We start from the raw sequence: 26,851 nt of genomic DNA, 5'->3' as shown, positions 1-26,851 counted from the left end.
CTGCCTGGCGTTGTCAAACCACAACTCCTGCCACCCCTGCCTGTCAGCCAAGCAGGAGATGGAGGTGAACAACATGTGGGCAGCGGCGGTACATGTTTCCCATCCTATCCGTCTGTGGAACTCTCTGCCACAAGAGGCAGCGATGGCCACCAACTTAGATAGTTGAGAAACAGAATTAGGCAAATTCACTAGCCACTAGCCAGGATGGCTCTGCTCTGCCTCCGCAGTCAGTGTAAGCAAGGTTTATGGATACCAGCTGCTGGAAACTCCAGGAGGGGAGAGTCCTCTCGTGCTCAGATCCTGCTTGCGGGTTTCCCACAGGCATCTGGGTGATGGCTGAGAGATCAGGATGCTGGACTTCTTCTTCGGCGATCCCTCGTAGCCGAATAAGATGGTCTTCCATAAACACAATTTTAGCAATGAGTCCATAAGTGTCTGTGGAGGCCAATTCTGGATCCACATGTCCTTCCACAGTGGGGACATGGGTTTCCGGGCGGGAGCTGATCACGGTGAGGGTTTGCCAAGCGTGCCTTCCTCCTAGCACGTTTCTCCCTTGCGTCCTGAGTTCGAGTGTCTTCAAAGCCCATGACACCTTGGGCAAAGGCTGTTCTCCAACTGGAGCACTCGCAGGCCAGCGTTTCCCAGTTGTCAGTGTTTATACTACCTTTTTTTAGATTTGCCTTGAGACGGTCTTTAAACCTCTTTTTTTTTTTGACCACCAGCATTACGCTTTCCATTTTTAAGTTCGGAATAGCGTAGTTGCTTTGGCAGACGATAATCAGGCATCCGCACAACCTTTACAGTTAAAGCACTTTGATGCCCCGTTAAACTGTCATGGCTTCCCCCAAAGTATTCTGGGAGCTGTAGTTTGTTGTTGGCCGGCCATGTTGCTTCCGCTTACCAGGAGGTGAGACAGCAAGGTCAAGACAATGGCAAGGTCAAGGGTAGTGCAAACAGCATGGCAGGAAACTGGCTTGTTGTGCAAGAGCACCAGCTCTCCTTTAGTTATGCAATCAAGATGCATAACTGAACCTTGGTTGTGTTTGTGTGTGTTTTCCCACCCTCCCTCTACAGTCATACCTCTTCTTATCTTAGCTTCAGGTTACGTCTTTTCAGGTTGCATCCTGCGGCGACCCGGAAGTACCGGAAAGGGTTACTTCCGGGTTTCGCTGCTTGCGCATGCGCAGACACGCAAAATGACATCATGCGCAGAAGCGGCGAATTGCGACCTGCGCAGACGCGGGTTGCGTTCTCTTCAGGTTGCGAACGGGCCTCCGGAACAGATCCCGTTTGCAACCAGAGGTACCACTGTACTGCGCTTAAAACACTTCAGCTTTTCCTGTGGTCTGTTTGTAACTTGCCTTGAGACGCAGGTAAAAGGCGATGAATGACTCATTTATCTATTTTATGAAAAACATCTTTATAAAAGTATTTGTATACCACTGTGTCATTGGTATATATGTCGTTTGCAGCAATACAAACATCAAACTATACCAAGAAAGGCCTTTAAAAAGTTAGAAACTGACACCAGTTAGGCATCGTGGAAATTAAATAATAATTATTGACAATAACCCCTTTGAGGAGGGTTTGGTGTTGTTTTTACAGTCCAGCTGTATATAAATTGTATGAAATAAAATAATAAATTGATTCCCCCCTGTAAAATGGCAGCCGCCTTGGAGGCACCCTTTGGCACGTTGGGGGGAGAAGGGACCCCCGTCTTCCATGCAGTCGCTTCACAGTTCTGGGTCTCATTCCTCTCGCCCCCTTTCTTTTCCCCTCTCAGGGAGAATATCAAAGAGAAGGACAAGGTTGAAGTTGTTCCCGAAGAGCCTGAGGAAAGGGAGCAGGTGGCCCCGCGAGGCCGGAAGACGGCCAACAGCCAGGGCCGGCGGAAGGGCCGGATCACCAGGTCGATGACGAACGAGGCCGCGGCGGCTAATGCCGCGGCGGCTGCCGCCACCGAGGAGCCGCCGCCGCCACTGCCTCCGCCGCCAGAACCTTGTGAGTAGATGCCCCGCAAAACAGTTGTCGGCCAGCGGGCAGGGCAGGGCCAGCCCTGTGATGAGGCAGAGTGAGGCAGCTGCCTCAGGGGGCAGATGCTGAGGTGCGGGGAGTGGGTGGAGCTGCGAGTGCCATAATAATAATAATAATAATAATAATAATAATAATAATAATAATTTATTTATTATTTATACCCCGCCCAACTGGCTGGGCTTCCCCAGCCACTCTGGGTGACTTCCAACAAAATATTAAAATACCGTTATACATCAAACATTAAAAGCTTCCCTAAAATGTCATCTGCCCTGTACCTGCTATGTTAGCCTGCTGCCCTCAAGTGCAATGGAAGGCACTATGTTTTCACCGGTCTTGGATTCAGCTAATAAAATGCCCCCAAATGCCTAAGTGCTCGGCCAAGGACCTGTTCTCCCTTCCGAGTGCAGAATGAAAGGAAATTAAAAGTTGCCACTCGTTGCGGAAGCAGCAGAGGCCCCTGCTTTGCAGGTAGAAATTCCCGAGTTCGATCCGCAGCAGGACTGGCCAGCTGCTGCCAGCCAGTGCCGGACGACACTGAGCTAGAGGGGCCAAGAGTCTGACTCTGCAAGAGGCAGCTCCCTCTGTTTAAACCAGCCCTTTGTTCAGAACAGGGTGAGCGGCCTTTGAGAAGTGGGCGGGAAGTTTTTAATGTATTTTCCCCTGCTTGGTTTTAATGCAGCCGTGTGGGTTTTGCTGGTTGGTGGGTGGGTGACCTTAGGCAAGATAAAGCAAGCAACACATTTTAAGAATAAGAAACCGGTGTAAATACCGTATTTTTCGCTCTATAGGACGCACTTTTTCCCCTCCAAAAATGAAGGGGAAATGTGTGTGCGTCCTATGGAGCGAATGCAGGCTCCCTGGCTTCAGCGATAGCAAGGCAAAGCCTCCGAAGCCTGCGCTCCGGAGGCTTTGCGTTGCTTCCGCTGAAGCCAGGAGAGTCTGCTCTTTGAGGCTGGCGGTGGGGGAAAGCAGCGCTTCCCCCATGGCCAGCCCCAGAGGATGGGGGGCAGCAGGAAGGCGCGCAACGCCTTCCCGCTACTCTCCAACCCGGCTTCGAGGCTGGCGGTGGGGAAAGCAGCGCTTCCCCCATCGCCAGCCCCAGAGGATGGGGGGCAGCAGGAAGGCGTGCGACGCCTTCCCGCTACTCTCCAACCCGGGTTTGAGGCTGGCGGTGGGGAAAGCAGCGCTTCCCCCATCGCCAGCCCCAGAGATTGGGGGGCAGCGGGAAGGCAGCGATGCCTTCCCGCTACTCTCCAACCCGGGTTGGAGGCTGGCGGTGGGGAAAGCAGCGCTTCCCCCATCGCCAGCCCCAGAGATTGGGGGGCAGCGGGAAGGCAGCGATGCCTTCCCGCTACTCTCCAACCCGGGTTGGAGGCTGGCGGTGGGGAAAGCAGCGCTTCCCCCATCGCCAGCCCCAGAGATTGGGGGGCAGCGGGAAGGCAGCGATGCCTTCCCGCTACTCTCCAACCCGGGTTGGAGGCTGGCGGTGGGGAAAGCAGGGCTTCCCCCATCGCCAGCCCCAGAGGATGGGGGGCAGCGGGAAGGCGCGCGACGCCTTCCCGCTACTCTCCAACCCGGCTTCGAGGCTGGCGGTGGGGAAAAAAGCGCTTCCCCCATCGCCAGCCCCAGAGATTGGGGGGCAGCGGGAAGGCGTGCGACGCCTTCCCGCTACTCTCCAACCCTCCTGTGGGCTTTTGGGGGAGATGGGGGAATTCCCCCACCTCCCGCAAAAGCAGGCAAAAGCCAGGCGCTCTTTAAAGGGGCTCCGTGGCTTCTGCTGGCTTTTCTAGGAGGTGGGGGAATTCCCCCACCTCCTAGAAAAGCCCGCAGGAGCCGCGCACCCTTTAAAGAGCGAGCGGCTCTTGGGGGCTTTTCCCCAAGGAGGGAGAAGGGACTGACTGGCCGAGTCAGTCCCTTCTCCCTCCTGCGGGCTTTTGCGGGAGATGGGGGAATTCCCCCACCTCCCGCAAAAGCAGGCAAAAGCCGTGCGCTCTTTAAAGGGGCTGCACGGCTTTGCTGGCTTTTCTAGGAATTCCCCCACCTCCTAGAAAAGCCCGCAGGAGCCGCACAGCCTTTAAAGAGCGAGCGGTTCTTGGGGGCTTTTCCCCAAGGAGGGAGAAGGGACTGACGGGCCGTTGTCAGTTCCTTCTCCCTCCTGGTCGAAAAGCCCGCAGGAGTCACGCGGGGCTCCTGTGGGCTTTTGCGGGAGGTGGGGGAATTCTGCCACCTCCCGCAAAAGCAGGGAGAAGGTCTTGGAGTAGCGCACAGGCTGCGTGCAGCCTGTCCACTGCTCCCAGAGCTGGGGGGGGGGGAATCATATTTTTTCCTTGATTTCCCCCCCTGAAAACTACGTGCGTCCTATGGTCCGGTGCGTCCAATCGTGCGAAAAATACGGTACCGAGCCAAGAATTTGTCCTTCTAGCAGCAACTGTTCAGGGTTTTGGGCAGGGAGTCTCTCCCACAGCCTTACCTGGGGCTGCTGTTGGGGACTGAAACTGCATTGAACTAAACAACAAAAACAACAAGTTTAAACAACAATTTTATTATTTGTAACCTGTCCATCTGACTGTGTTGCCCCAGCTACTCTGGGCAGCTCCTTACGGCCCCTCCCTTGGCAACAGAGGAGACTGTTTTCTGCCAGACTCTTTGCTCATCTAGCGCAGTACTGTCTGCTCTGGCTGGGAGCAGCGCTCCAGAGTCTCACACAGGAAGAATGCCCCAGGCTTCTCATTCTCTTTTTTTACCTGGAGGTGGTGGGGATTCAGCCTGGGGCATTCTTCATCTCCACCTCCATCGTTCAGCCCGGACACTGAGGTCCAGCGCCGAGGGCCTTCTGGGGGTTCCCTCGCTGCGAGAAGCCAAGTTACAGGGAACCAGGCAGAGGGCCTTCTCGGTAGTGGCGCCCATCCTGTGGAACGCCCTCCCTTCAGATGTCAAAGAGAAGAACAACTACCAGACTTTTAGAAGAAATCTGAAGGCAGCCCTGTTTAGGGAAGATTTAATGTTTAATAGGTTATTGTATTTTAGTGTTCTGTTGGAAGCCACCCAGAGTGGCTGGGGAAACCCAGCCAGATGGGCGGGGTATAAATAATAAATTATTCTTATTCTTATTCTTATTATTAATGCAAAGCAAGTGCTCTGATCCACTGAGATACACAGTACCTCCCCCATAATACAAAAATGATTAATGGCACAGCAGTTAGAGTGTCGAACTAGGACCTGGGGCACCAGGATTCACATCCTCACTCAGCCATGAAGCTGCGTCTCTCTCTCAGACTTCCCTACCTCAGAGGGTTGTTGTGGGAATAATATGGGTGTTGGTGGTGGAGAACTTTGTACGCCATCTTGAGCTCCTGGCGGGGGGGGAGGTAGAATATAAATGCAATAAATAAGCTCTCTTAACTGTAAGTTAAGAGAAACAGAACCCAGACCTTCAGACAGCAACAGACAAAAGTTATTTTAAAATGCCTCTCCCCACTTTGCTTCCTTCGTTGTCTAAATGCTTTCCATGCAGATGTGCTCTGAAAGTTTTATTTTATGCGTGAGGGTCTGCCTTGTCTGTCTTGTCCTAATTTTAAGAACAGCAGGCCAATAAAAAAAAGCGAACGAGGTCACTCCGTCTGTGGAGACGTGATGCACTTAAGAAATTCAGTGAATACTTCCCTCTTTACAATGGCCTTGGGACTGTTGATTCCGGTCCATGGCTCCCCGTAGCGAATAAAAGCTCTCCGTAGAGAGAGAAAAGGATGACGCCGTGTCATTCTGTTCTCAGGAGGTAGCCCATTTATTTGTCTGTAAAGAGACGAGAAGAATCCAGGCAGCCGTCAGTACTGAAAATCAAGTCCATTATAAATACATTGCCATTTTGTGGGATCTCTTCTTAGCTATAGTGGAAGGATTCTGGTTTATAAATATACGTAAATTTGAAGGGAAATACATCACAGATGCCCTTTCCTATGCAGGTGCCCTTTCCTGTTATCGTAAGTTGGGTATGTGTGTGTAAAAAAACAGTGACCCAAAGTGGTGTCATTCGATGAAGCTGAATCCTGGAAGATTCAGGAAGAAAGCCCTTCTTCATGCAGCACAGAGTTAATCTATGGAACTCCCTCCCACAGGAGGCAGTGGTGACTACCAACTTGGCTGGTTTTCATAGAGAATTAGACAAATTCATTGATATCAGTGGCTACCAGCCTTATGTTCTTCCCTCCACTGTCGGAGTCCTTTTTTTTAAAATAAATCATTTTTACTGATTTTCCAATAAAAAACATCCAGTTAAATATCCAATCATAATACTTCAATTAAAATAAAAAAGATCAAATTATAGTCCAAATTGTATTCGCTGTATTTTTCGCTCCATAAGACGCACTTCTTTCCTCCTAAAAAGTAAGGGGAAATGTGAGTGCGTCTTATGGAGCAAATGGCACTGCGCAGAGAGGGAAAGCTGCGCAGCACCCCTTCAGCGAAGCGGAAGGAGGAACGGAGCCCCACTTGCTGTCCTGGTTTCTGCCTTAGCCGCATGCAGCCTCTTCTGGGCAGGGGGAGCCTTCATCCCGCTGCCCTGAAGAGGCTTCGCGCGGCTATCCCAGAAGCCAGAATAGCAAGAGGCTATCCCAAAAGCCATATCCCTCTTGCTGTTCTGGCTTCTGGGATTCAGAATATTTTTTTCGTGTTTTCCTCCTCCAAAAACTAGGTGCATTTTATGGTCTGGTGCGTCTTATAGAGCGAAAAATACGGTATTGATTTCTCGGTGCTCCCCACGGTCTGGATCTCTGAAGCATATCTTCACATCTTAGTCCTGCTTCTCCTCGTTGTTTCCATATTTCCCACATCTCGATTTTAACGCTTCGTCCTCCACTGTAGGAGTCCTGATCCAGCAGGACTTTTCTTACGTTCTTGTGGAACTTCCAGGTCCAGTGGCAGTCTATCTAGATTCCTAGGGCCATCTGGCCTGTTCCAGCAGCCAGTCTTGTGTGGATTTTCAGTCTCACGAACTCAAAAATGTTTTGCGTGGGCTCTTTGATAAAGAGGTGCTTAAGGAGAAAACCTCCTCTCACACCCTGGCACCCCCCCAGTGCCCCTTCGTTTTCTCCTCCCCTTGCACTCAAAGGGGATCTCATGTCCTCCCTCTCTCCCCTTCAATTGCACTTGCAGAGGAGTTCTCTACCCTTCACTGGCGCTCGCAAAGGATCTCTCTTCCTCTTCCTCCCTTTCTCTGCCCCTTGCTTTTTGATGTAATAGGAACCGACTCTCTCCCGCTGTCAGTGGGCCTGGCTCCCGAATGGCCTCAGCAGGCCTTAATGTAAACAGATTAATAGATTACGCTGAAACCGCAAGTCTTGGCCCTTTCGCCATCTGACGGGGCTCTCCCGCCTCTCCCTCTCTCTCTCTCTCCTTGCTCTGTTTCAGCTTCGGCAGAGCCGGTGGAGACTTCCCGCTGGACGGAAGAAGAGATGGAAGTTGCGAAAAAAGGTAAAAGCAGCTTTTTCTTTTTCAAGGAAGTGTTTTATTGAAGATTGGGCGAGTGTGTCTTGTACAGTGCAAAGAGATTCTTCAGTGTTGTTAAACCTTTTTGCAGCAGCCGGGAACCTTTAAAAAAATAATCATCAGACCATTGATCCATTCAGATCAATGTTGTTAGCACTGGCGGGCAGCAGCTCTCCAGGGTTTCAGACTCAGCCCTACCTAGAGATGCAGAGAGGCCTGTAGATCCCTGGAACCTTCTCATGCAAAGCCGGGTGCTCTGCCATTGACCTGAGGCCCCTCCTGGCTTCAGAATGCAGAGTTTGTCATTTTCAAATAATTCCCTGAACCGGATGAAACAGACTAGAAAAGAAAGATAGAGTAGGAAGGGAGCCTGAGGATCATCTAGTCCAACCCCCTGCCATGCAGGAATATGCAGCTGTCCGTTAACGGGGATCAGACCTGCGATGGGACTGTCACTGAAGATCTTCCTCCCCAAACCAACTCACGGTGTTTGGTTAGCCCTCTAAAACGCTGAGGAGATTAGGCTGTTCCGGGCGTCAACATTTCAGTTTTATGAAGCTGGTTGCCTTGCAGCAATAAAGGCCACTCTTGACATTACCTGGGCTGAAAACCTGTGTGTTGACACACCTTGGTGGCCTTGGGTGCATTGCCATTCTGAACGCTTCTTGCAAACCTTTGAGGCTTAAATCGGCAGATGTTCTGAGTTGTATAAAGTGGGAAGTCCCTTGTCATCAGATACCAGAGGTGAGTTCTTGCCGGATATTTATATGTGGGTGAAGAGAGAGGTTTGGGTCCTGTGTGGGAAGGAGAACGTTAAAAATGCACCGGCTGAGTTGGAGAGAGGCAGTGTGGCTTAGTGGTTAGGGTGTCAGGCTAGATTCTAGTCCCCACTCCGCCGCGAAGCTCACCGGGTGCAGCCACCACTTGCCTCTCAGCCGAAGCTCTACCTCACAGGGATGTTGTGTGAGGGGGGGAAGGGGGAGAGGAAGAACCATGGGTCTTTCCTCAGGCTCTTTTATGCAGGAAAAGTGGGAAATAATACAGACTAATAATACAAATCACCATTGTTGGTCCACGATAATAATAAAAAACAGTTTAGGGTACCTGCTCTTGCTGGCACCTCCAGCTGAAAGGGCCCCAGGGACCATCTGAATGTGGCTCAGGGGCATTTGTATCTAGACAAGTGGGGACTGCAACCAAGTGTTGCGGTATATCTCCGGTCCTGACATGGCAGGTGAGAACCTCAAGCCCCCCACTCCCAGAGGCGGGGGGTGAATTTGGTCCTCCAGATCCCTCTACCTGATCCTTGGGACTGTCCCCAACCCACAGCACCTGGCCACAGTGCTTCCATGAACCACAATTACGCCTCTTTGCTTGTGAGAGGTGTTTAGCGGTGCCCATTTGCGGAGACTTTTGCATGGCTGGAATGGAGGTGGCTGCAGAATGGTAAGAGAGTCCCATCCTTTGCCCCGCCCACCTTTGGCCACGCCCACCCCTAGCATGTGGCCCTCAGAATGTTGCCCACCTGGGGATGTGGACCTTGGTCTGCTCGGGGCTCCAGCCACACCTTCTCCAATCCTCTTTTCCCTGTCTTCCAGATGATTCCTAGTGATTACTGAGCATCCTTGTGGTCCCTGTTGGACTGCTTTTTTAGGGGGTGGGGTTTCCCCCCTTTGGATTGGCTTTGAAGATTTTTAATTTACTTTTTTTTTTTGGCTTCTCCTTCTGCAAGCATCTTGTTTCCCCCCTGAATATACTGAGTTGCTGTTTCATCCCGGACTCATTCTCTCTCTCCACTCCTATCAGCACGGAGACACCAGTTTTGTTATTCGTAGGATAACCCAAAAAGTTTTGGTTCTGTAGAAAGAGGATCAGATCCTGCCTGAGGAGTCTTTTCCTATCATTTTCACCTGGAAAGGTCTCTTAGCTCTGTTTTGCTCCCACCATCTCTCTCTCTCTCTCTCTCTCTCTGCTTAATACCGGTTGGGGTTTTGTGGGGGGAGGTTTAGCAGCTTTACAGCCCAGGGAGAATTAGGTTATGTCAACCAGGGAGACTGCATGATCCAGTAGATAAGCTCTCGGCGCTGCGGGGTCAAGAGAGCTGAGTTTTTTCCCCCTTTTATTCTTGGCGCTGACATGGAATGACCTTAAAAGAGTCGATCTCTTCCCCCCTCCCAAAGCCGCCTCTGAGCCTGTCAGTTTCGCTGTGTGGGAAAGGAGGCTAATTCTCATCTTCAGAGGAGAGAATTGCCAGCCTCAGGTGTCCTCCTTGGTGGTTTGTCCAACGCTCTTGTCTTCCTGAAAGGAGTATGGGAATTGTGCGGCCCTCTGCGGATTCATTCCTGCACCCTGACTCCTCAGCGGGATAATTAATCTGCATCCAGAGCTTCCCGTGGGGTCATTTATTTATTTATTTTAATGCTCACGCCGCTTGGTTTTAACTGCTTTATTAAAAATAAAATGCTCAGTTTACAGAGAGAAGAAAAGGATAAAATTATCGGTAAAAGGTAATTATCAGTAAAAGGTAACAGGTAATAAAAAACAGCTCTACAGTCATACCTTGGGTTAAATATGCTTCAGGTTGAGTGTTTTCAGGTTACGCTCCGCGGCGACCCAGAAGTAACGGAACACGTTACTTCCGGGTTTCGCCGCTCGCGCATGCGCAGACGCTCAAAATGACATCATGCGCAAACGCAGCGAATCGCGACCTGCTCATGCGCAGACGCAGGTTGCGTTTGCTTCAGGATGCGAACGGAACGGATCCCGTTCATATCCCGAGATACCACTGTATAAAACATTCAGAAGGTGAAATAAGCTAAAAACAAATTAAAATACACATGGACATTCTGCATACGTTGGTGAGCTTGTTTGAACATAAACGTTTTTAGCAGGTGCGGAAAAGAGTACAGCTGCCTGACGTCAATAGGCAAGGGGTTGCAGACTGCAGGTGCCGCCATGCTAAAAGATAGAATTCCTTCAAATGTGGAAAGGGTATTATGCGGCGCTTGTAACAGTGCCAGTTCTGCAGATCAGAGCAGCTGTGTGGCCTGTGTGGGGTCAGGCGATCTCGTAGGTAAACTGGTCCCAAGTTGTTAAAGACTTAATAGACTAATAGTAAGTAACACCTTGAACTTGGCCTGGAAGCAGCTTGGCAGTCGCCGCCGGTCTCTGAGCACAGGTGTTCCATGCTGAAAGATAGCTCAGTCGATAGAGTCTCTCAGAATCTCAGCCTTGTGGGTTTGAGCGCCACTCCCTCTGTGGAGAGGGGAGTCCTGTGCATCTTAATTTGTGGTCTGTAAGATAAAATCCCGCCAAACAGCATAGAATTTTTCAGGGTCCTCCAAACCTTTGGCAACATGTAATTCCCCCCCCCCTCCAGCTCACGCTAAACTCGTCATACTTTTATACCACAGCAAATTGCTCTGATATCTGCTTTGATGAATGGCAATCTATGCCTATTTTAATTAAATCAAAATCGGAAAGGCTGCAGGTTGGTAGGCCTGCATTCTGGGCTGTGTTGCTGTTTCTTGAAGCAAAGAAACCTTTGTGTAGACCCTGAGGGGGAAAAAGCCCAGAGGCGTCTTGTAAATAAATCACAATCTTCTCTTTGACCAACCTCAGTGCTCCCACCCCCCCACCCCTCCAACGCAGTTTTGAAAGCCAGAGATTTTTGCGGTTATGATTCCTTTTTTTTAAAAAACCAACAAGTGTCTCTCTTCTGCTTCCGACAGGGTTAGTGGAACACGGGCGCAACTGGGCAGCCATTGCCAAGATGGTGGGAACGAAGAGCGAGGCCCAGTGCAAAAACTTCTACTTCAACTACAAGAGGAGACACAACCTCGACAGCCTCCTTCAGCAGTACAAGCAGAAAGTGAGCAGGAGAAGGAGTGGGGGGAGTCACAGAATCGCAGAACTGTAAAGTTGGAAGGGACACCAAGGGCCATCTCTTAGGGGCCCCTAAGGGGTTCTCACTGCGGGATCACATTCACCCGGTGCTATACCAGCAGCACTGGCTCCCGGTGGAGTACAGGGTCAGGTTTAAGGTGCTGGTTTTAACCTTTAAAGCCCTATACAGCCTAGGACCCTCGTACCTACGGGACCGCCTCTCCTGGTATGTCTCACAGAGGACCTTACGGTATTCAAACAAAAACATCTTGGAGATCCCGGGCCACAGGGAGGTTAGGCTGGCCTCAACCAGAGCCAGGGCTTTTTTGGCTGTGGCCCCGATCTGGTGGAACGCTCTGTCACAAGAGACTAGGGCCCTGCGGGACTTGACATCTTTCCGCAGGGCATGCATGACAGAGCTGTTCCACCAGGCCTTTGGCCAAGGCACAGCCTGACCCCCCTCCTTTGGTAATCCTCACAGAACTCTAGCCCAATGGTTGCCATTAATTTGATTTGAACTGATTTTATAATGAATTGATTTTAGAATGCTGTGTTATTTTACTGTTGTTAGCCGCTCTGAGCCCGGCTTTGGCTGGGGAGGGCGGGATATAAATAAAAAAAAATTATTATTATTATTATTATTATTATTATTATTATTTAGTCCAACCCCCTGCAATTCAGGAATCACAGCTGGAGAATCTCTGATATCCAACCTCTGCCACTCAACCATCCCAACCATCTTCCGAGGGAGCCTGTTTTGTTGTCGAACAACTCTTGCCCTCAGACAGTTCTTCCTGATGTTTAGTCAGAATCTCCCTCCTTGCAGTCTGAAGCCATCGGGTCTGGTGGCAGCCCTTCAGATATTGGTCAGCCTTGGGTCAAGCGCTGGGGCGGGGGCAAGGAGTGTGCGGGCAAGGGCAGGGACGTTTTCCGTCTGGTTTGGAAAACCAGAGCCGGGTTCCAAGAAAGGGCCTTCCTCATCTTGAGTCAGAGCCATCGGTCCCTCTAGCTCAGTATTGTCCACACTGACTGGCAGCAGTTCTCCAGAGTTTCACACAGGGAGGGTCTCTCCCAGCCCTCTCTAAGAGGTGCCAGGGTTCGATCCTGGGACCTTCCGCACGCAGAGCAGGGCCCCTGACAGACAGCTGCGGTCCCTCCCCTCTAAAAGCAAAGTAGGGTTCTAGTCCTCATGATGAAGTGGTTCAAATGGGAACATAGGAAGCTGCCTTGCACTGTACGTGAAATAAATGAGCGCAACTAACTTAGCGCAATTAAATTTCAATAGCACTTGGTTGGATCTAACCCTTTATATTTTAGTGTATGCTTTTTAAAAAAACAAAAAACCTTAAGATCTTGGCTGTACACCCCACCCAAAATGTAACATGTGAAGAAGCCCTTGTGATGTAGTCAGGAGACTGTTCTGTGTTTGGTGCTGGGTTAAGGGGTTAAAACCATAGAGTTAGGAGGAACCATAGAGCTGGGAAGAATCTAGCCTAATCAATGAACCCTGTGTCTGTCTGTCTCTGTCTGTCTGCACTCATATATATATATATATATATATTTGAGTAACCACCTTCCCCTTATTTTTCTGCCTTTTTTAGTCTTCTCGAAGGCCCCGCGAGGAGCGTGAAGTCTCACAGTCCGAAAGCGTGGCATCGACAGTCTCCGCGCAGGAGGACGAGGACATCGAAGCATCCAACGAGGAAGAGAACCCAGAAGACAGCGAAGGTAACTATTGGCCCTCAAAATCTCAGCTGGATTTGCAGGTTTCGCCTCCCTTTCGATTGAGAAACAAACTGAATGGGATGATGGGAGTTGTAGTCCATGAGCCTTGGGCGTGCCCTTAGGCTCCTATCCCAGCGCTTCCTGTTTCTGGACTCCCATCAACCCCCACTCCTGCTGCTGTTGTACTCCCATCTGCCACAGCCAGAGTGGCCAGTGGTGAGTCATGATGGGAGCTGTAGCCCAACACTATCTGAAGAGGTCCAGGCTCCTCGCCTCCTGAGTGCAAAAAGTAGAGAAGGCTGCAGTAGCCAAGACTGCGAACCAGAGCAGCACACGGAAACGCCGTTTACCTTCCCGCCGGAGCAGTACCTATTTATCTACTTGCACTTTGATGTGCTTTCGAACTGCTAGGTTGGCAGGAGCTGGGACCGAGCAACGGGAGCTCACTCCGTTGCGGGGATTCAAACTGCCGACCTTCTGATCAGCAAACCCTAGGCTCTGTGGTTTAGACCACAGCACCACCCGCGTCCCTGACAGCACCACCCACATCCCTGCAGCGCCACCCACATCCCTGACATGGCACCTATTTTTCTAGAGAAAAGTCACTGACCCCACCCCACTGACCAGAGGCCTGAGGTCTGTGAGGCGCCAGCTCTCTCCTCTTTTGAGAGTGTGTTGCCCGGCGCCGCTAAGCGGTAATCGTCTGGCATCCCGTTAAAGCTCCTTAATTACCGTTCGGATGCTTACACCCGACTTAATGCCTTTGCAGGTGCTGAAAATAGCTCCGACACCGAGAGCGCGCCGTCTCCTTCACCGGCAGAGGCTGCCAAGCCCATGGAGGAGGCCCCTCCCGAGAGCGTCTCTTCCGCTTCCAGGATGACCACCGCCGAGGCCACGGAGCAGGAGCCCCCTGTGAAAACAGCGCCCGGGGCCTCCCCTCCCTCGGCAGCCCAGAGCGCCAAGCCAGTAGCTGAGAGCGAGAGCCCTGAGCTGCAGGTGAAGGAAGAGGCGGGGGCCGAGGCGGAGGAATCCATGGAGGCTGAGAGCGGGAGCCAGCTTGCGGACACCAAGCCTGTCCTCCCCGCAAACCCCAAAGTGGAGCCCCTGGAACCCGAAGCGAGGCTTCCAGAAGACGTCCAGGTGAAGACGGAGAGCGATGCCAAAGAGCGGGAAGAGGAGATGATGGCCAAGGAGAAGACGGAGGCGGAAGGGATGGACTTTGGCTTGGCCCAGGAGGCTAGCGCCCAGAGGATGGAGCCCACCTCGGACAATGACTCCAGCGCCACTTGTAGTGCCGACGAGGACGTGGACGGAGAACCCGACAGGCAGAGGTAAAAAGGTCCGCCCTCCAGTCGAAGGCTGGAGAGTTTTCACAAAGAATTGGTGCTACTGGTTTCGGCCAGATGAGGAGCCGTTCTGGCCCGCTGTGTACCACCTGCTTTGCGGTCTTGTCCACCTAAGTTGGATAGGTGAGCAATGCAGTCTGTTCCCAATTTAGAGTAGGGCTTGGGCTCCTCCATCCTATGTGCCAAGCCTGACCTGCCAGAGGTTCAGATTTGGCCTTGGCTCAGGAAATCACTGCCCCACACCTGACATCGTATGTGATGTCAGGTGTGGGGCAGGTAGAGGCACGTCTGGCAGCGCACAACCAAATGCACTCCCCATTGTGCTTTCGGAGGTATCGCTGAAGCCTCAGGTCTCTTAATGTGCCACATAGCACTCTCTGCAAATCCTGCACGGTGCTTGGAAGACCCACTTTTGGGACTTCAAAGCATCCACTCACCTCACAGCATTGCAACATTGGGAGGCTGGCAGCTCCACAGCCCCTCACACCTGTCAAATGTGACCTACATGCTTAGGATCTGAGAAGGATCTGTCTGGCCTGTGGAGCCCAAAAAGTTCCTCAACCCTGATTTAGAGACAAGGGGTTTTTTTTAGTCCAAGACTCCTTTTAGCCACAGGCCTCCTTCAAATGAAGCTAAGGATCCCCATAATTTTGTGTATGTGTTTAGGCCAGGAGTACCCAATCTGCTTGGGCCCTGTGGGAAGGGGGGGAGGGCCCATTTGGAAATCTAGGAAGCTGTTGCAGGCACCATGAAATAGTGAGAGCCAGTGTGGTGTAGTGCTGGACTAGGAGGACCTGGGAGACCAGGGTTCAAATTCCCACTGGGCCATGAAGCTCACTGGGTGACCTTGGGCCAGTCACTCTCAGAGGTTAGATGGCCACCTGTCAGGAATTCATTAGCTGTGATTCCTGCTTTGCAGGGGTTTGGACTAGATGTCCCTTTCGGTCCCTTCCAACTCTACAATTCCGAGATTCTAAGATGTAGAGGGACACGGCGTCTTCCCAGCCAAGCCATGTAGCAGGAGGGTCTCCTTCCCCTCTTGCTAGCCTGGAAATTTGGCTTGCTAGCCCTTCCCCCCCCCCCAATCATTCTCGGTTTCCTGCCCCTAAAACACAGAATCCAGTCTGGCCAGGGGTGAAGAGTGGAGCTATCCACCCCTCTTCCAGCCTCGCCATCTGCACATATCTCTGTGATCTCCCCTGCACAGAATTCCTTTCCCATTTCAGCCAGGTGAGTTGTTTAAATGCAAGGCTGGGCTGGGCTGAAAAAAGCAACCCTGTCGCTCCTAACACTCAAGTCTCGGTGGTGTTGGCCCCGCAGTTTTTCTGCTGCCGAGAGTGCGCAGACTGCTCTTGCACAGCGTGGGGAGTTTGTGTGCTGTCTGGGGAACTATCTCCATTTGTTTCCTTCCGCCTTCCTCTCCAGGGTTTCAGTGCCGTCTGCGATACACCCGGCCCCTCTCGGTGTAATGGAAAGTTTCCTCTCTCCCGCTCAGGGTTGGCTTGGAAGCCATCCACGGAACGGTCTTAGTTGGGCTTGCCCTGGACAGGGTGCTAAATGTCAAAGCTATTGAGTTGCTCTGTTTCCATTTTTTTTTTCTTACCAAGAGTATTGCAGAGAACTTTCCCTTCTAGCCAATGGAGAGGCCGGGGGAAGAATCTCTGCTGTTGGTCCATAAAAGTCCCAGACCAGCCTGCTGGAATCAGCTACCCAGAAGTCATTTCCCTTTTTCTTTTGAGTTGGGGTTGCTACCCTGAAAGTTGTTGAACTTTTTTTTTTTTTTTTTTACAAAAAACACCAAAATAACACTCCAGGACAAGGTGCCCCCTTTCAGATATTCCCCGCAGACATCTGTTCCAGGAAAATCTGAATGTATGGCAGTCCTGTTTTTAGTCATATTATTGCTTAATTAATGGTACCCTGTTTTTATCCTACCATTCCTCCAAAGAGCTCAAGGTGGCATACATAGTTTTCTTCCTCCCCATTTAATCCTCACAGCAAACCCTTTAAGATAGGTTAGGCTGAGAGTGACCACAAGGTCACCCAGTGAGCTTCATGGCCGAGTGGGGACTGTTGCTTAGAATGCAACACTCTAACCGCTATGCTACGCTGCACATCGATGGATCATTCGTTTCCCCCTTTTTCTTTTTTTCTTCAGTGAGTTCTATCTTTTAAAAAACCCAAATCATTAGTTTCATAATTTACAGCAAAACCAATAATTGCAGCACAACAAATACAGCATTTAAAAAACAATTAGGTACGTCAGTCAGTTGAAGACTCTGCCTTATGTAATTATCTGTATTTGCCTTTTTCACTCTTTTCGGTTATATTTGGTTTAAACAAGTCCTGCCCTAAACAGATCAAGCTGTTCCAATTTCCAAATAAGAGCGTACTGAGTTGGTGATGCTCTACCATTATCCTTTATCTTCCTATATAGTATTTGTGTAAGGAAAAAAAATCGTCACGCTGCAGTTCGTGTGCCTGCCAGCTGGCGGGGTTGGTGAGCAACGTAAGCAGGGGCAGCAACAGCCCCAAGTGTTAATATTAAATAGTGCAGTTACTCCAAGATAAATTTAATCTGCTTTCTTACCTCCCTTCGCTGTTCTCAGTTTTTTGTGTTATTTTTTCTGCACATGCAATAGTCCCTTTCCCCCCTCTCCCGCCCTGTGTTCTGATGTCATTTCCTTCCCCATCCAGAATGTTTACGATGGACTCGAAGCCTTCCCTGTTGAATCCCACCGGGCCCCTCCTTGTGTCGTCCGCGATAAAACAAGTGCCGATGGACTTGCAGCAGCTTCAGCACCGGGCGGCTGTGATACCACCCATGGTACGTTCCGAACGGCGCTATGGATCCCCTTGACCAGAAAGGCCCCTAGCTCAGCAGAGGGGCACCCATCATTCCTGGCAATGTGGGCAGTGGTTAGGGTCAAAGGGAGCTTAGGAGTGCAGCAGCACCTGGACCTTAGGGAGCAGGAAGGCTTCTGATCAAACCAGTCCCCCATTAGATGCTTTGCCAGGCAGAGGGGAGCAGGTGGCGCTGTGGTCTAAACCCCTGAGCCTCTTGGGCGTGCTGATCAGAAGGTAAGTGGTTCAAATCCCCATGACAGAGTGAGCTCCTGTTGCTTTGTCCCAGGTTCTGCCAACCTAGCAGTTCGAAAGCACACCAGTGCAAGTAGATAAATAGGTACCACTGTGGTGGGAAGGTAAACGGTGTTTCCATGCGCTCTGGTGTCCTGTTGTGCCAGAAGCGGTTTAGTTCTGCTGGCCAAACGACCCGGAAAGCTGTCTGTGGTCAAACGCCTGCTTCCTCGACCTGAAGCGAGAGGAGCACCACAACCCCATAGTTGCCTTTGATTGGACTTAACTGTCCAGGGGTCCGTTCCCTTTTTGCATTGCCAGGCAATTTGGGCCTCGAAAATCCAGGCTCAATCCTGGAAGCTCTCCTTTTGATGAATACATGGCTTCTGATTGGCTCCGTGCAGATGTCCTCCAAGTTGAATCCTGATAAGACGGAAGTACTGTTTCTGGTGGGCAGGGAGCAGGCAGGTGTTGTGGACTCCCTGGTCCTGAATGGGGTAACTGTGCCCCTGAAGGACCAGGTGTGCAGCCTGGGAGTCATTTTGGACTCACAGCTGTCCGTAGAAGTGCAGGTTAATTCTGTGTCCAGGGCAGCTGTTTACCTGCTCCACCTGGTACTCCAGTTAAGACCCTACCTGCCTGCGGACTGTCTCGCCAGAATGGTGCATTCTCTGGTTATCTCCTGCTTGGGCTACCTTTGAAGATGACTTGGAAACTAAAACTAATCCAGAATGCAGCAGCAAGACTGGTCAGTGCGAGTGGCCACTGGGACCATATAACACTGGTCTTATAGGATCTATATTGGCTCCCAGTACGTTTCCGAGCACAATTCAAAGTGTTGGTGCTGATCTTTAGAGCCCTAAACGGCTTCGGCCCAGTAGACCTGAAGGAGCGTCTCCACCCCCATCGTTCAGCCCGGACACTGAGGTCCAGCGCAGAGGGCCTTCTGGCGCTTCCCTCCCTGCGAGAAGTGAGGTTACAGGGAACCAGGCAGAGGGCTTTCTCAGTGGTGGCACCCTGTGGAACGCCCTCCCGTCAGTTATCAAAGAGATAAATATTTTACTTTTAGAAGACATCTGAAGGCAGCCTTGCACTGGAAAGTTCTTAATGGTTGTTCTTTATGTTTTGTTGGGAACCACCCAGAGTGGCTGGGGAAACCCAGTTATTTGGGCGGCATATGAATAACAATACAATAAAATTATAGTGGTGCCTCGCAAGACGAAAAGAATCCGTTCCGCAATTCTCTTCATCTAGCGGTTTTTTCGTCTTGCGAAGCAACCCGCTTAGCGGATTAGCGCTATTAGCGGCTTAGCGGCTATTAAAGGATTAGCGGCTAAGCTGCTAAAAGGCTATTAGCGGCTTAGCGGCTTAGGAAAGGGGAGGGAAAGCGGGGGGGGAAATCGCAAGACTAGCAAGACGTTTCGTCTTGCGAAGCAAGCCCATAGGGAAAATCGTCTTGCGAAGCAACTCAGAAACGGAAAACCCTTTCGTCTAGTGGGTTTTCCGTCTTGCGAGGCATTCGTCTTGCGGGGCACCACTGTATTATTAAGCTGTTGGGAGCTCTCCTTACAATGAATAAGTGGCTTCCGATGTCCTCCCAAATCCGTTCCGAGCCTTTTTTGCTTTTCTTTTTGACAATCGAGTGTCTTTCAAATTTCATGAAATGAGCCGCGTCTGTTTCCTTCCCCCTCCTGCTTCTCTGCAGGTCTCTTCTACTCTGCAGGGCCTCCCCATGAGTGGCTACACCCTCTTCCAGCAGCACATCAAGGCCATGCACAAGTCCACCATGCTGGAAGAGCGGCAGCGGCAGGAGACCATGGAGGTGGATTGCCGGAGGCCAGGCAGCCCCTGCGGCCCGTCCAAGAGCCCAAACGTTGAGTGGGACGGTAGGTGGAGCCCGCAACCCTTCCACCCTCGTCCCGTCCCCTGCACCCTTCCTCAGCCTTCCACCCTCCAGAGGTTGCTGAGCTGCGGTGACCCTCAGCCCTGGCCTACGCAGCTTCCCAGGGTTTCAGACAGGGTGTACGTTCTCAGCGCTGCCTAGAGATTTCTTGGGTCAAACCCCAGGAGAGCTACAGTCCTTTCCCGAAAAACAAAACAAGGTTCCGGTCCTCATGATTCTGATTTCATTAGGAAGCTGCCTGGTACGGAGTCAGACCAATGGGATGCCTAGCTCAGTGTTGCCTACTCTGACTGGCAGAGGCCGTCCAGGGTTTCAGACCAGGTGGGACATTCCTAGCCCTCCCTGGAGATGTCAGGGATTGAACCTGGGACTTTCTGTGCAAAGCAGATGTTCTACCACTGAGCTGCAGTTTTTCCCCATCAAATTTTAGTACACTCGTACCTTGGTTCTTGAACATCTTGGTACTTGGACGTTTTGGCTCCTGAACACTGCAAACCCGGAAGTGAGTGTTCCAGTTTGTGAAGGTTTTTCGGAAGCCGAACGTCTAACGCAGTTTCCGTGGCTTCCGATTGAGTGCAGGAAGCTCCTGCAGCCAATCGGAAGCCGCGCCTTGGTTTTCAAACCATTTTGGGAGTCAAACGGACTCCCAGAACGGGTTACGTTCGACAGCCAAGGTACCAGTGTATTATGAGATAGCAGGGTAGCCCCCTGTCCTTCCTTTTCTCCTTTTCCATAATTTGTACAGATCTATGATGTAGCTCAATGGTAGAGCCTTGCATGCTCAGGGTTCCAGGTTCCATCATCCCACACTTCTCCCTGGGGAGAGTGTTCTGCAAATGGGGAGCCACCGCAGAAAAGGCCCTGTTCTTGTGTTGCCACCCTCCGGACCTTTCATGGCTCATTTGGGTGACACCCCCTGACGCTTGGAATAAAAACGGAGGGGGCCTTTAGTTTGCCTGCGGTCTCTGCAATCCCCAGCCAGACTTGTGCTGCTTTCCTTTCCGCAGGGAAGTCCGTTGCCTACATGCCTTACGCCGACGTCAAGCGAGCCATGGAGCAGGAGGCCCAGATGCAGAGCGCGGTGGTGAGGTCAGCCTCGCCTTACCGCCTGTCTCCGAGGGAGGTCAGCAAGGTCTCCCCGCAGCCTGACATGAACGCCGCTCGCTACAGCGTCCCCCCAGGTATTTTTGGCCCAGCCAACTGTGCCCCCCTCCCAATTTGCTTGCTGGGAGGTTTGGGGTAGGTAGGGGCGGGTTTGTTGATGATTGGGTTCTTGGAGCCTGTTTTTTTAAATTTAAAATTATTATTATTATTATTATTATTATTATTATCATCATCATCATCATCATCATCATACCCCAAAGAATGAATAAAACAGTGAAATTACCAGTAAATGATAGAATGCTAGAGTTGGGGAGGATCATCTAGTTCCCATGCTCTGAGCTAACCAGTTAAAAACAACCATTTGAAGGGTTATTGGATGGGGGTTATTGGGTTGTTGTTTTTATTTTGATTATGTATTTTGTGGTTTTATATTTTGATATTATTCTGTGAACCGCCCTGAGACCTCCAGGTATAGGGCGGTATATAAATTAAATAAATCAATAAAATAATAAAATAATTTAAAACACCCCCCAAAATAATTAAAATCAGCTCTAAGCTGAAAACCAGATTCAGGCATATGTAAGCATTCTATGTATCTGGGCAGGATTGCGGAAACAGAAATGTTTTTATTAGGCTTCAGAAAGAGTGCCTGCCAGCCTGATGTCAATAGGCAGAGAATTGGGAGTGTAAGTGCTTCCACACTAAAAGATTCGATTTCTTGTTTTTTGTTGCATTCACTTGAATATTTAGGATCCATGCTTTTGTGACATGTCTCAAGGCAGCTTGCAAAATGAAATGCCAGAAAACCAGTTGATAAATATCTGAAAAACATAATTTAAAACATGGATAGAATTGCAATAGATACTAATTGGTGACAGGGAAGGAGGAAGGACCACAGCTGAACGCTTTGAATGCAGGCGGTCCTGGGTTCAGTTCCTGGCGTCTCCAGGTAGAACTGGGGGAGACCCCTACCTGAAACCCTAGAGAGCTGCTGCCAGTCAGTGTAGTAGGCAATCCTGAACTGAGGGCTCGACTCTGCATAAGGCAGTGTCCCTTGATCCTGCCATCGCTGATAGGGGCTAAGCCCCATTCAGTTTAGCAATAATTTTCTTTCACTAAATGAGCATAGCGTTGGGCTTTGAGCGTAGTTTTTGAATGCACAATTTCACTTCCTGCAATTTGGGTTTTCAGATGAATCGCAGGCACTCTCAAAGCTTAAAAACGGCAAATTTAAAACAGATTTCTACAAATGAAAACTTGTTAAGTCGAAGCTTTCTGACTATGGCTAGTAACTTGGAAAGCGTTCAGTTCTGATATTTGTTAGCTTTCTTTAAAAATGATGCAGATTATTCACCCTGTTACTTACGGAGGCCTTTCCCTTCTCTCTCCCTCCCCTCTTTCCAAGTCCTCCAACCTGCTCCTCATCAAGTCATTAGCAACCTACCTGAAGGGGTCCGGCCCCCAACCACACGGCCCACCAGGCCACCGCCCCCCCTGATCCCGTCCTCCAAAACAGTGGTTCCATCGGAGAAGCCTTCTTTCATCATGGGAGGGTCCATCTCGCAAGTAAGGCCGGGGGGGACGGGGACTACTTTCTATTAAAGGGGCTCATTTTAGTAAAATGCCAAACTGGGGAGACGGCTAGCCTTACCCTGTAGCACAAGGGGTTTACCATATTTTTCGCTCTATAAGATGCACCAGACCAAAAGACGCACCTAGTTTTTGGAAGAAAAAAACAAGAAAAAAAATATTCTGAATCCCAGAAGCCAGGACAGCTAGTGGGATCGCTGCGCAGCTCCTCTATATGGAGGATTTCTTCCCGCTGCACATCCAGGGCATTATAATAGTCATCTTTCAACAAACGTCATTGTTTTCCTAGCACTACTGCCAAATCTTCCTATACATAATCAAAAGTTAAAAACAGGAATCCTAAATTACACACAGTATACCTTTACAAAACAATAAAGCAAAGGCAGACATTTGTACCAGAAAAAACATACCGCATTTTTCGCTCTATAAGATGCACCAGACCATAAGACGCACCTAGCTTTTGGAAGAGGAAAACAAGAAAAAAAATATTCTGGATCCCAGAAGCCAGGACAGCAAGAGGGATCGCTGTCCTGGCTTCTGGCTTAGCCGCGCGCAGCCTCTCCCGAGCAGGGGGAGTCTTCATCCCCTGCCCGGGAGAGGCTGCACACGGCTAAGGCTCCCCCAAGAGCCGCGCTCCCTTTAAAGAGCGCGCAGAGTGTGTGTGCAGCTCTAGGGGGCTTTTCCCTGAGGAGGGAGAAGGGCAGCCCTTCCCCCTCCTCTGGGAAAAGCCCCCAAGAGCCGCACACATGCTCGGCGCACCTCTTTTAAGGGAGCGCTGAGCAGAGCCTCCCGCCTGCATTCGCTCCATAAGACGCACACACATTTCCCCTTACTTTTTAGGAGGGGAATTAAGTGCGTCTTATAGAGCGAAAAATACGGTAAATGGTGATACGCAAGTAGCAACAAAGGAGGTCCGTTGCGGCCCTTGCTTCCCGTTTCTTCTGCCGAGCGAATGCCAAGTGGGACCTCTGCAGCAAAATGTTGCAGTGCGAAGTTGCTCCCCTGTACCTGATTCCAGTCGTCCGCTCCTCAGATTCCACGATCAGCATCTGAGGCCCTTCTCTCTCTGCCCTCTGCAAGAGATACTTGGAGAACAGCCCTTTCCTGTTGCGTTGTGCAAAAACATTCAGAAGGCACCAGGATGTGGAAGCCTGGTGTGTGCACATGAAGGATTTTGCGCAAGCGTGTATGCAGCTGTTCCATGGCAGGGCAGGATGCGGCTGGTCACTGTTGCTGCTGCTGCTGCTGCTGTTGCATTTATTTATATTTTGGGGTTTTTTCTCAGGCCAGGGCTCGAGGCGGCTGGCGCAAATCAAAACAAGACAGGGGGGGGGAAAATGCAAAAAGCTAAAAACCTAAAAAGGATCGCAGTTAAAGTGCAACAGAGCTCTAACAAAATTAAAGCAGTGTAAAAACACGTCTGTTAAAAGGCAGATAGTTAAAGCAGCACAGCACTATTAAAAACCCTTTCCATTAAAAACAGCCAGTCCCCCAAAGCAATGATGGAGCCAGCCTGGCTTGTCTTCGGAGGGAGTTCTAGACTCTTAGAGGAGCCACCGAGAATGTTCAGTTCCGCTCTTGTTTCTGCATACCAGCCAGCAGCGTGATCTGCTCTGCGCTGGCTTCGAACTCAATTAACACCACATTTTTGCTTCTCTCCCCTTCCGACTTCCAGGGGACACCGGGCACTTACTTAACGTCCCACAGCCAGACGTCTTACAGTCAAGAACCACCTAAGCCCTCTGTGGGATCCATCTCCCTAGGGCTGCCCAGGCAACAGGAATCTGCCAAACCAGGTAAGTGATGCTGTGGGGCGGGAGAGATCTAGTTTCTGCTCCAGTCTCTGGTGTGAAGTGGGAGGGGGAGGAAACCCAGTGTTTTCTTGTGAATGGATCCCACTCATAATTCCCTGGCTGTCATCTGTATGTTCTGAGAATGGTCCCCATGTGGCCAGCCGTGAGTCAGAAGCATGTCTTTGGAACATGTGAACAGGGGAGCAGCCCTGCAGGATCAGGCCCAGGGCGCCTACAGTCCAGCAATCTGTTCCATGCTCTGCTCTGCTTCCAGAACTGGAAGCACTGATGCTTCCGATAGAAACCGCAGGAGGGGAGAGGGCTCTTGGGCTCGGGTGCTGCTTGTGGGTTTCCTCACATGCATCCCCTTCTTCATTTAATCACCACAACAACTTTGTGAGGTAGACTCAGAGGCAGTGACTGGCCCCCAAGGTCGCACCCAGTGAGCTTCATAACCGAGTGGGAATTTGAACTCTCGTCTCCCAGGTCCTAGTCATATATATATATGTATATGCACAATTTATTTATTTTATAATAACAAAGAAAAAAAAGAAAAACATCATAAACGCATAAACCATATTTTTTTGCTTGACTTCCCTCCACTCCCCCTCTTGGTTCCATTGTTGTGTGCTTGTTCATGCACGCCCATAAAACCTTATATTCTTAACAGTCCAATTTTAAAACCTTCTTCATCTTACTACAAGTGACTTTTAAAAGTTATACTAATGTAGAAATTTATACACAAAGCTTAAGGAATGTGCATTAAACATTTGCCCTTTTTTAAGAAGAAGAACAAGAAAAGTTTGGATTTGATATCCCGCTTTATCACTACCCAAAGGAGTCTCAAAGCGGCTAACATTCTCCTTTCCCTTCCTCCCCCACAACAAACACTCTGTGAGGTGAGTGGGGCTGAGAGACTTCATAGAAGTGTGACTGGCCCAAGGTCACCCAGCAGCTGCAGGTGGAGGAGCGGAGACACGAACCCAGTTCACCAGATTACGAGTCTACCGCTCTTAACCACTACACCACACTGGCTCTTTCCTTTTTTAAAGGAAAAAAAAACCAAAATTCAAAGTCCTCTTTCTTTCTTGGGTTTAAATTATCTAATATGCCCTGCATAGTTCAATAATTTATTTTGCCAATCTACTTTGGCAGAGGCTTCTTCCTTCTGTAGGGATGAGCCGGTCTTGGCCTGGCATCCACTCTCAAATACAGGGACAAAGTCTTTCGCTCTATGAGTCCATCAAGTCCTGTACATCTCAATATCAAAACTTCAGTTTTTAAAACAACAATCATTTTCAACATTCTCTTCAAATCTTTATATGTCTTTTCCCAGCCCCTTTTAATAATTTTACACTGCCACCACATAGAGTAACCTGTTTTACTTTTTGCCCTCCCTTCCTCCTCAGGTCCTCATCTGACACTACACTAAACTGGCTCCTATTATTTTGTTTTGCTTGAAAAGGTGATGGGCTAATTAATGAGCAAGTGCCCTGGTGTCCTAGGGAGGAACCGACTTCCCTTGTTCAGATGGCATCACTCAGCTGGTCTTTGTTGAAAGATTTCCGTATACATTTCTGAAATTTATTTTAAGGGGGCAGGTAGCGTTCCGAGCTTGGAAGGCTCGGCTGCTTGAGTCCCCGCACCTGTTTATAAAAGCCTGGGAACAGCTCGTTATACAGTCATACCTCAGGTTAAATATGCTTCGAGTTGAGCGCGTTCGAGTTGTGCTCCTCGGCAACCTGGAAGTAACGGAGTGCGTTGCTTCCGGGTTTCGCTGCTTGCGCATGCGCAGACGCTCAAAATGACGTCACGCGCAGAAGTGGCGAAAAGAGATGCGCGCGTGCGCAGACGCGCCATCACTAGTTACGTTTACCTCTAGATGCCAACGGGGCTCCGGAACGGATCCTGTTCGTATCTAGAGGTACCACTGTATATTGCTTGCAGTTTTTGCAAGTTTGAAAAGCATGTGTGTTCCAAATGCTGGCTAGAAACCTCATACGTCCGTCTCCTTTCTTCCCTTTAAAAGCTTCCATGCCGTACATCAAACAAGAAGAATTCTCTCCCAGGAGCCAAAACTCGCAGCCCGAGGGCCTCTTGGTCAGAGCCCAGCACGAGGGAGTGGTTCGGGGTAAGCTGTCTGAGATCTGCTCCTTTGGCCGGCAGGAGCTGCTTTACGCTGAATGAGCCACCTAGCAGAGATGCCACGGGAAGGGATTTCCTGCATAAGCTGGGGGTTGGACTAGGCAGCCTTCGGGGTTCCTTCCAGCTTTGCAAATTGATGAATCACATGCTTATAATAAAGGGTGGGTAAACCTCAGCCCTTAACAAGAAGGAAGGCCAGGTTGCAGGACTGGAGATCCTCTTTGTTTTGGGTGAAAAGGAGTTATAGGGAGGGAGGGAGATACCTAGGAAAAATTAATTCTGGGTGCATGTTTGGGTGTGCTGTGTTTGTATGAGTGGCATTGAATCTGTACCTTCAACCAGGTACGGCGGTGACCCTCCAAGAAGGAAGCATAACCCGAGGGACCCCAGCCAGCAAGGTTTCTGTTGAATCCATGCCGACCTTACGAGGCTCCATCACTCAGGTATCTCCTTCTGTCTTCTGACGTTGATAATAATAATAATAATTTTATTATTTGTACCCTGCCCATCTGGCTGGGCCTCCCCAGCCACTCTGGGCGGCTTCCAACAAAGACCAAAAATACACTAAAATGTCAAACATTGAAAACTTCCCTGAACATGGCTGCCTTCAGATGTCTTCTGAATGTCAGGTAGTTGTTTATCTATGATGGACCAAGGGAGGGGGGCAGTTTCCGAAACCATCACTTGGGTTTTCATGATTTGAAGGAAGAAGGCCTCCCCACCCCGGGGTTTGGTCCCTGGCGTCTTGACGTAGAACCAGGGGA

At 50.2% G+C, this 26,851-nt stretch overlaps 1 protein-coding gene across 3 annotated transcripts in view; it reads left to right on the top strand.

Moving 5' to 3' along the window:
* Positions 1–26,851, top strand: part of NCOR1 (nuclear receptor corepressor 1) — a 113,236-nt gene that overhangs the window by 56,460 nt on the left and 29,925 nt on the right. For all 3 annotated transcript variants that reach the window (XM_053367616.1, XM_053367617.1, XM_053367615.1), the window contains exons 17-28: positions 1,784–2,001; positions 7,441–7,503; positions 11,250–11,389; positions 13,005–13,131; positions 13,898–14,459; positions 17,172–17,301; positions 19,258–19,438; positions 20,463–20,636; positions 21,965–22,125; positions 23,825–23,945; positions 25,972–26,073; positions 26,430–26,530. In XM_053367616.1, the coding sequence (XP_053223591.1) occupies positions 1,784–2,001; positions 7,441–7,503; positions 11,250–11,389; positions 13,005–13,131; positions 13,898–14,459; positions 17,172–17,301; positions 19,258–19,438; positions 20,463–20,636; positions 21,965–22,125; positions 23,825–23,945; positions 25,972–26,073; positions 26,430–26,530 (2,080 nt within the window). The remainder of the gene's footprint in view (positions 1–1,783; positions 2,002–7,440; positions 7,504–11,249; positions 11,390–13,004; positions 13,132–13,897; positions 14,460–17,171; positions 17,302–19,257; positions 19,439–20,462; positions 20,637–21,964; positions 22,126–23,824; positions 23,946–25,971; positions 26,074–26,429; positions 26,531–26,851) is intronic.

The sequence above is a fragment of the Podarcis raffonei genome, chromosome 15, assembly GCF_027172205.1.
Source record: "Podarcis raffonei isolate rPodRaf1 chromosome 15, rPodRaf1.pri, whole genome shotgun sequence".
NCBI lineage: Eukaryota > Metazoa > Chordata > Lepidosauria > Squamata > Lacertidae > Podarcis > Podarcis raffonei.
This window is presented reverse-complemented; position numbering and strand designations above follow the sequence as displayed.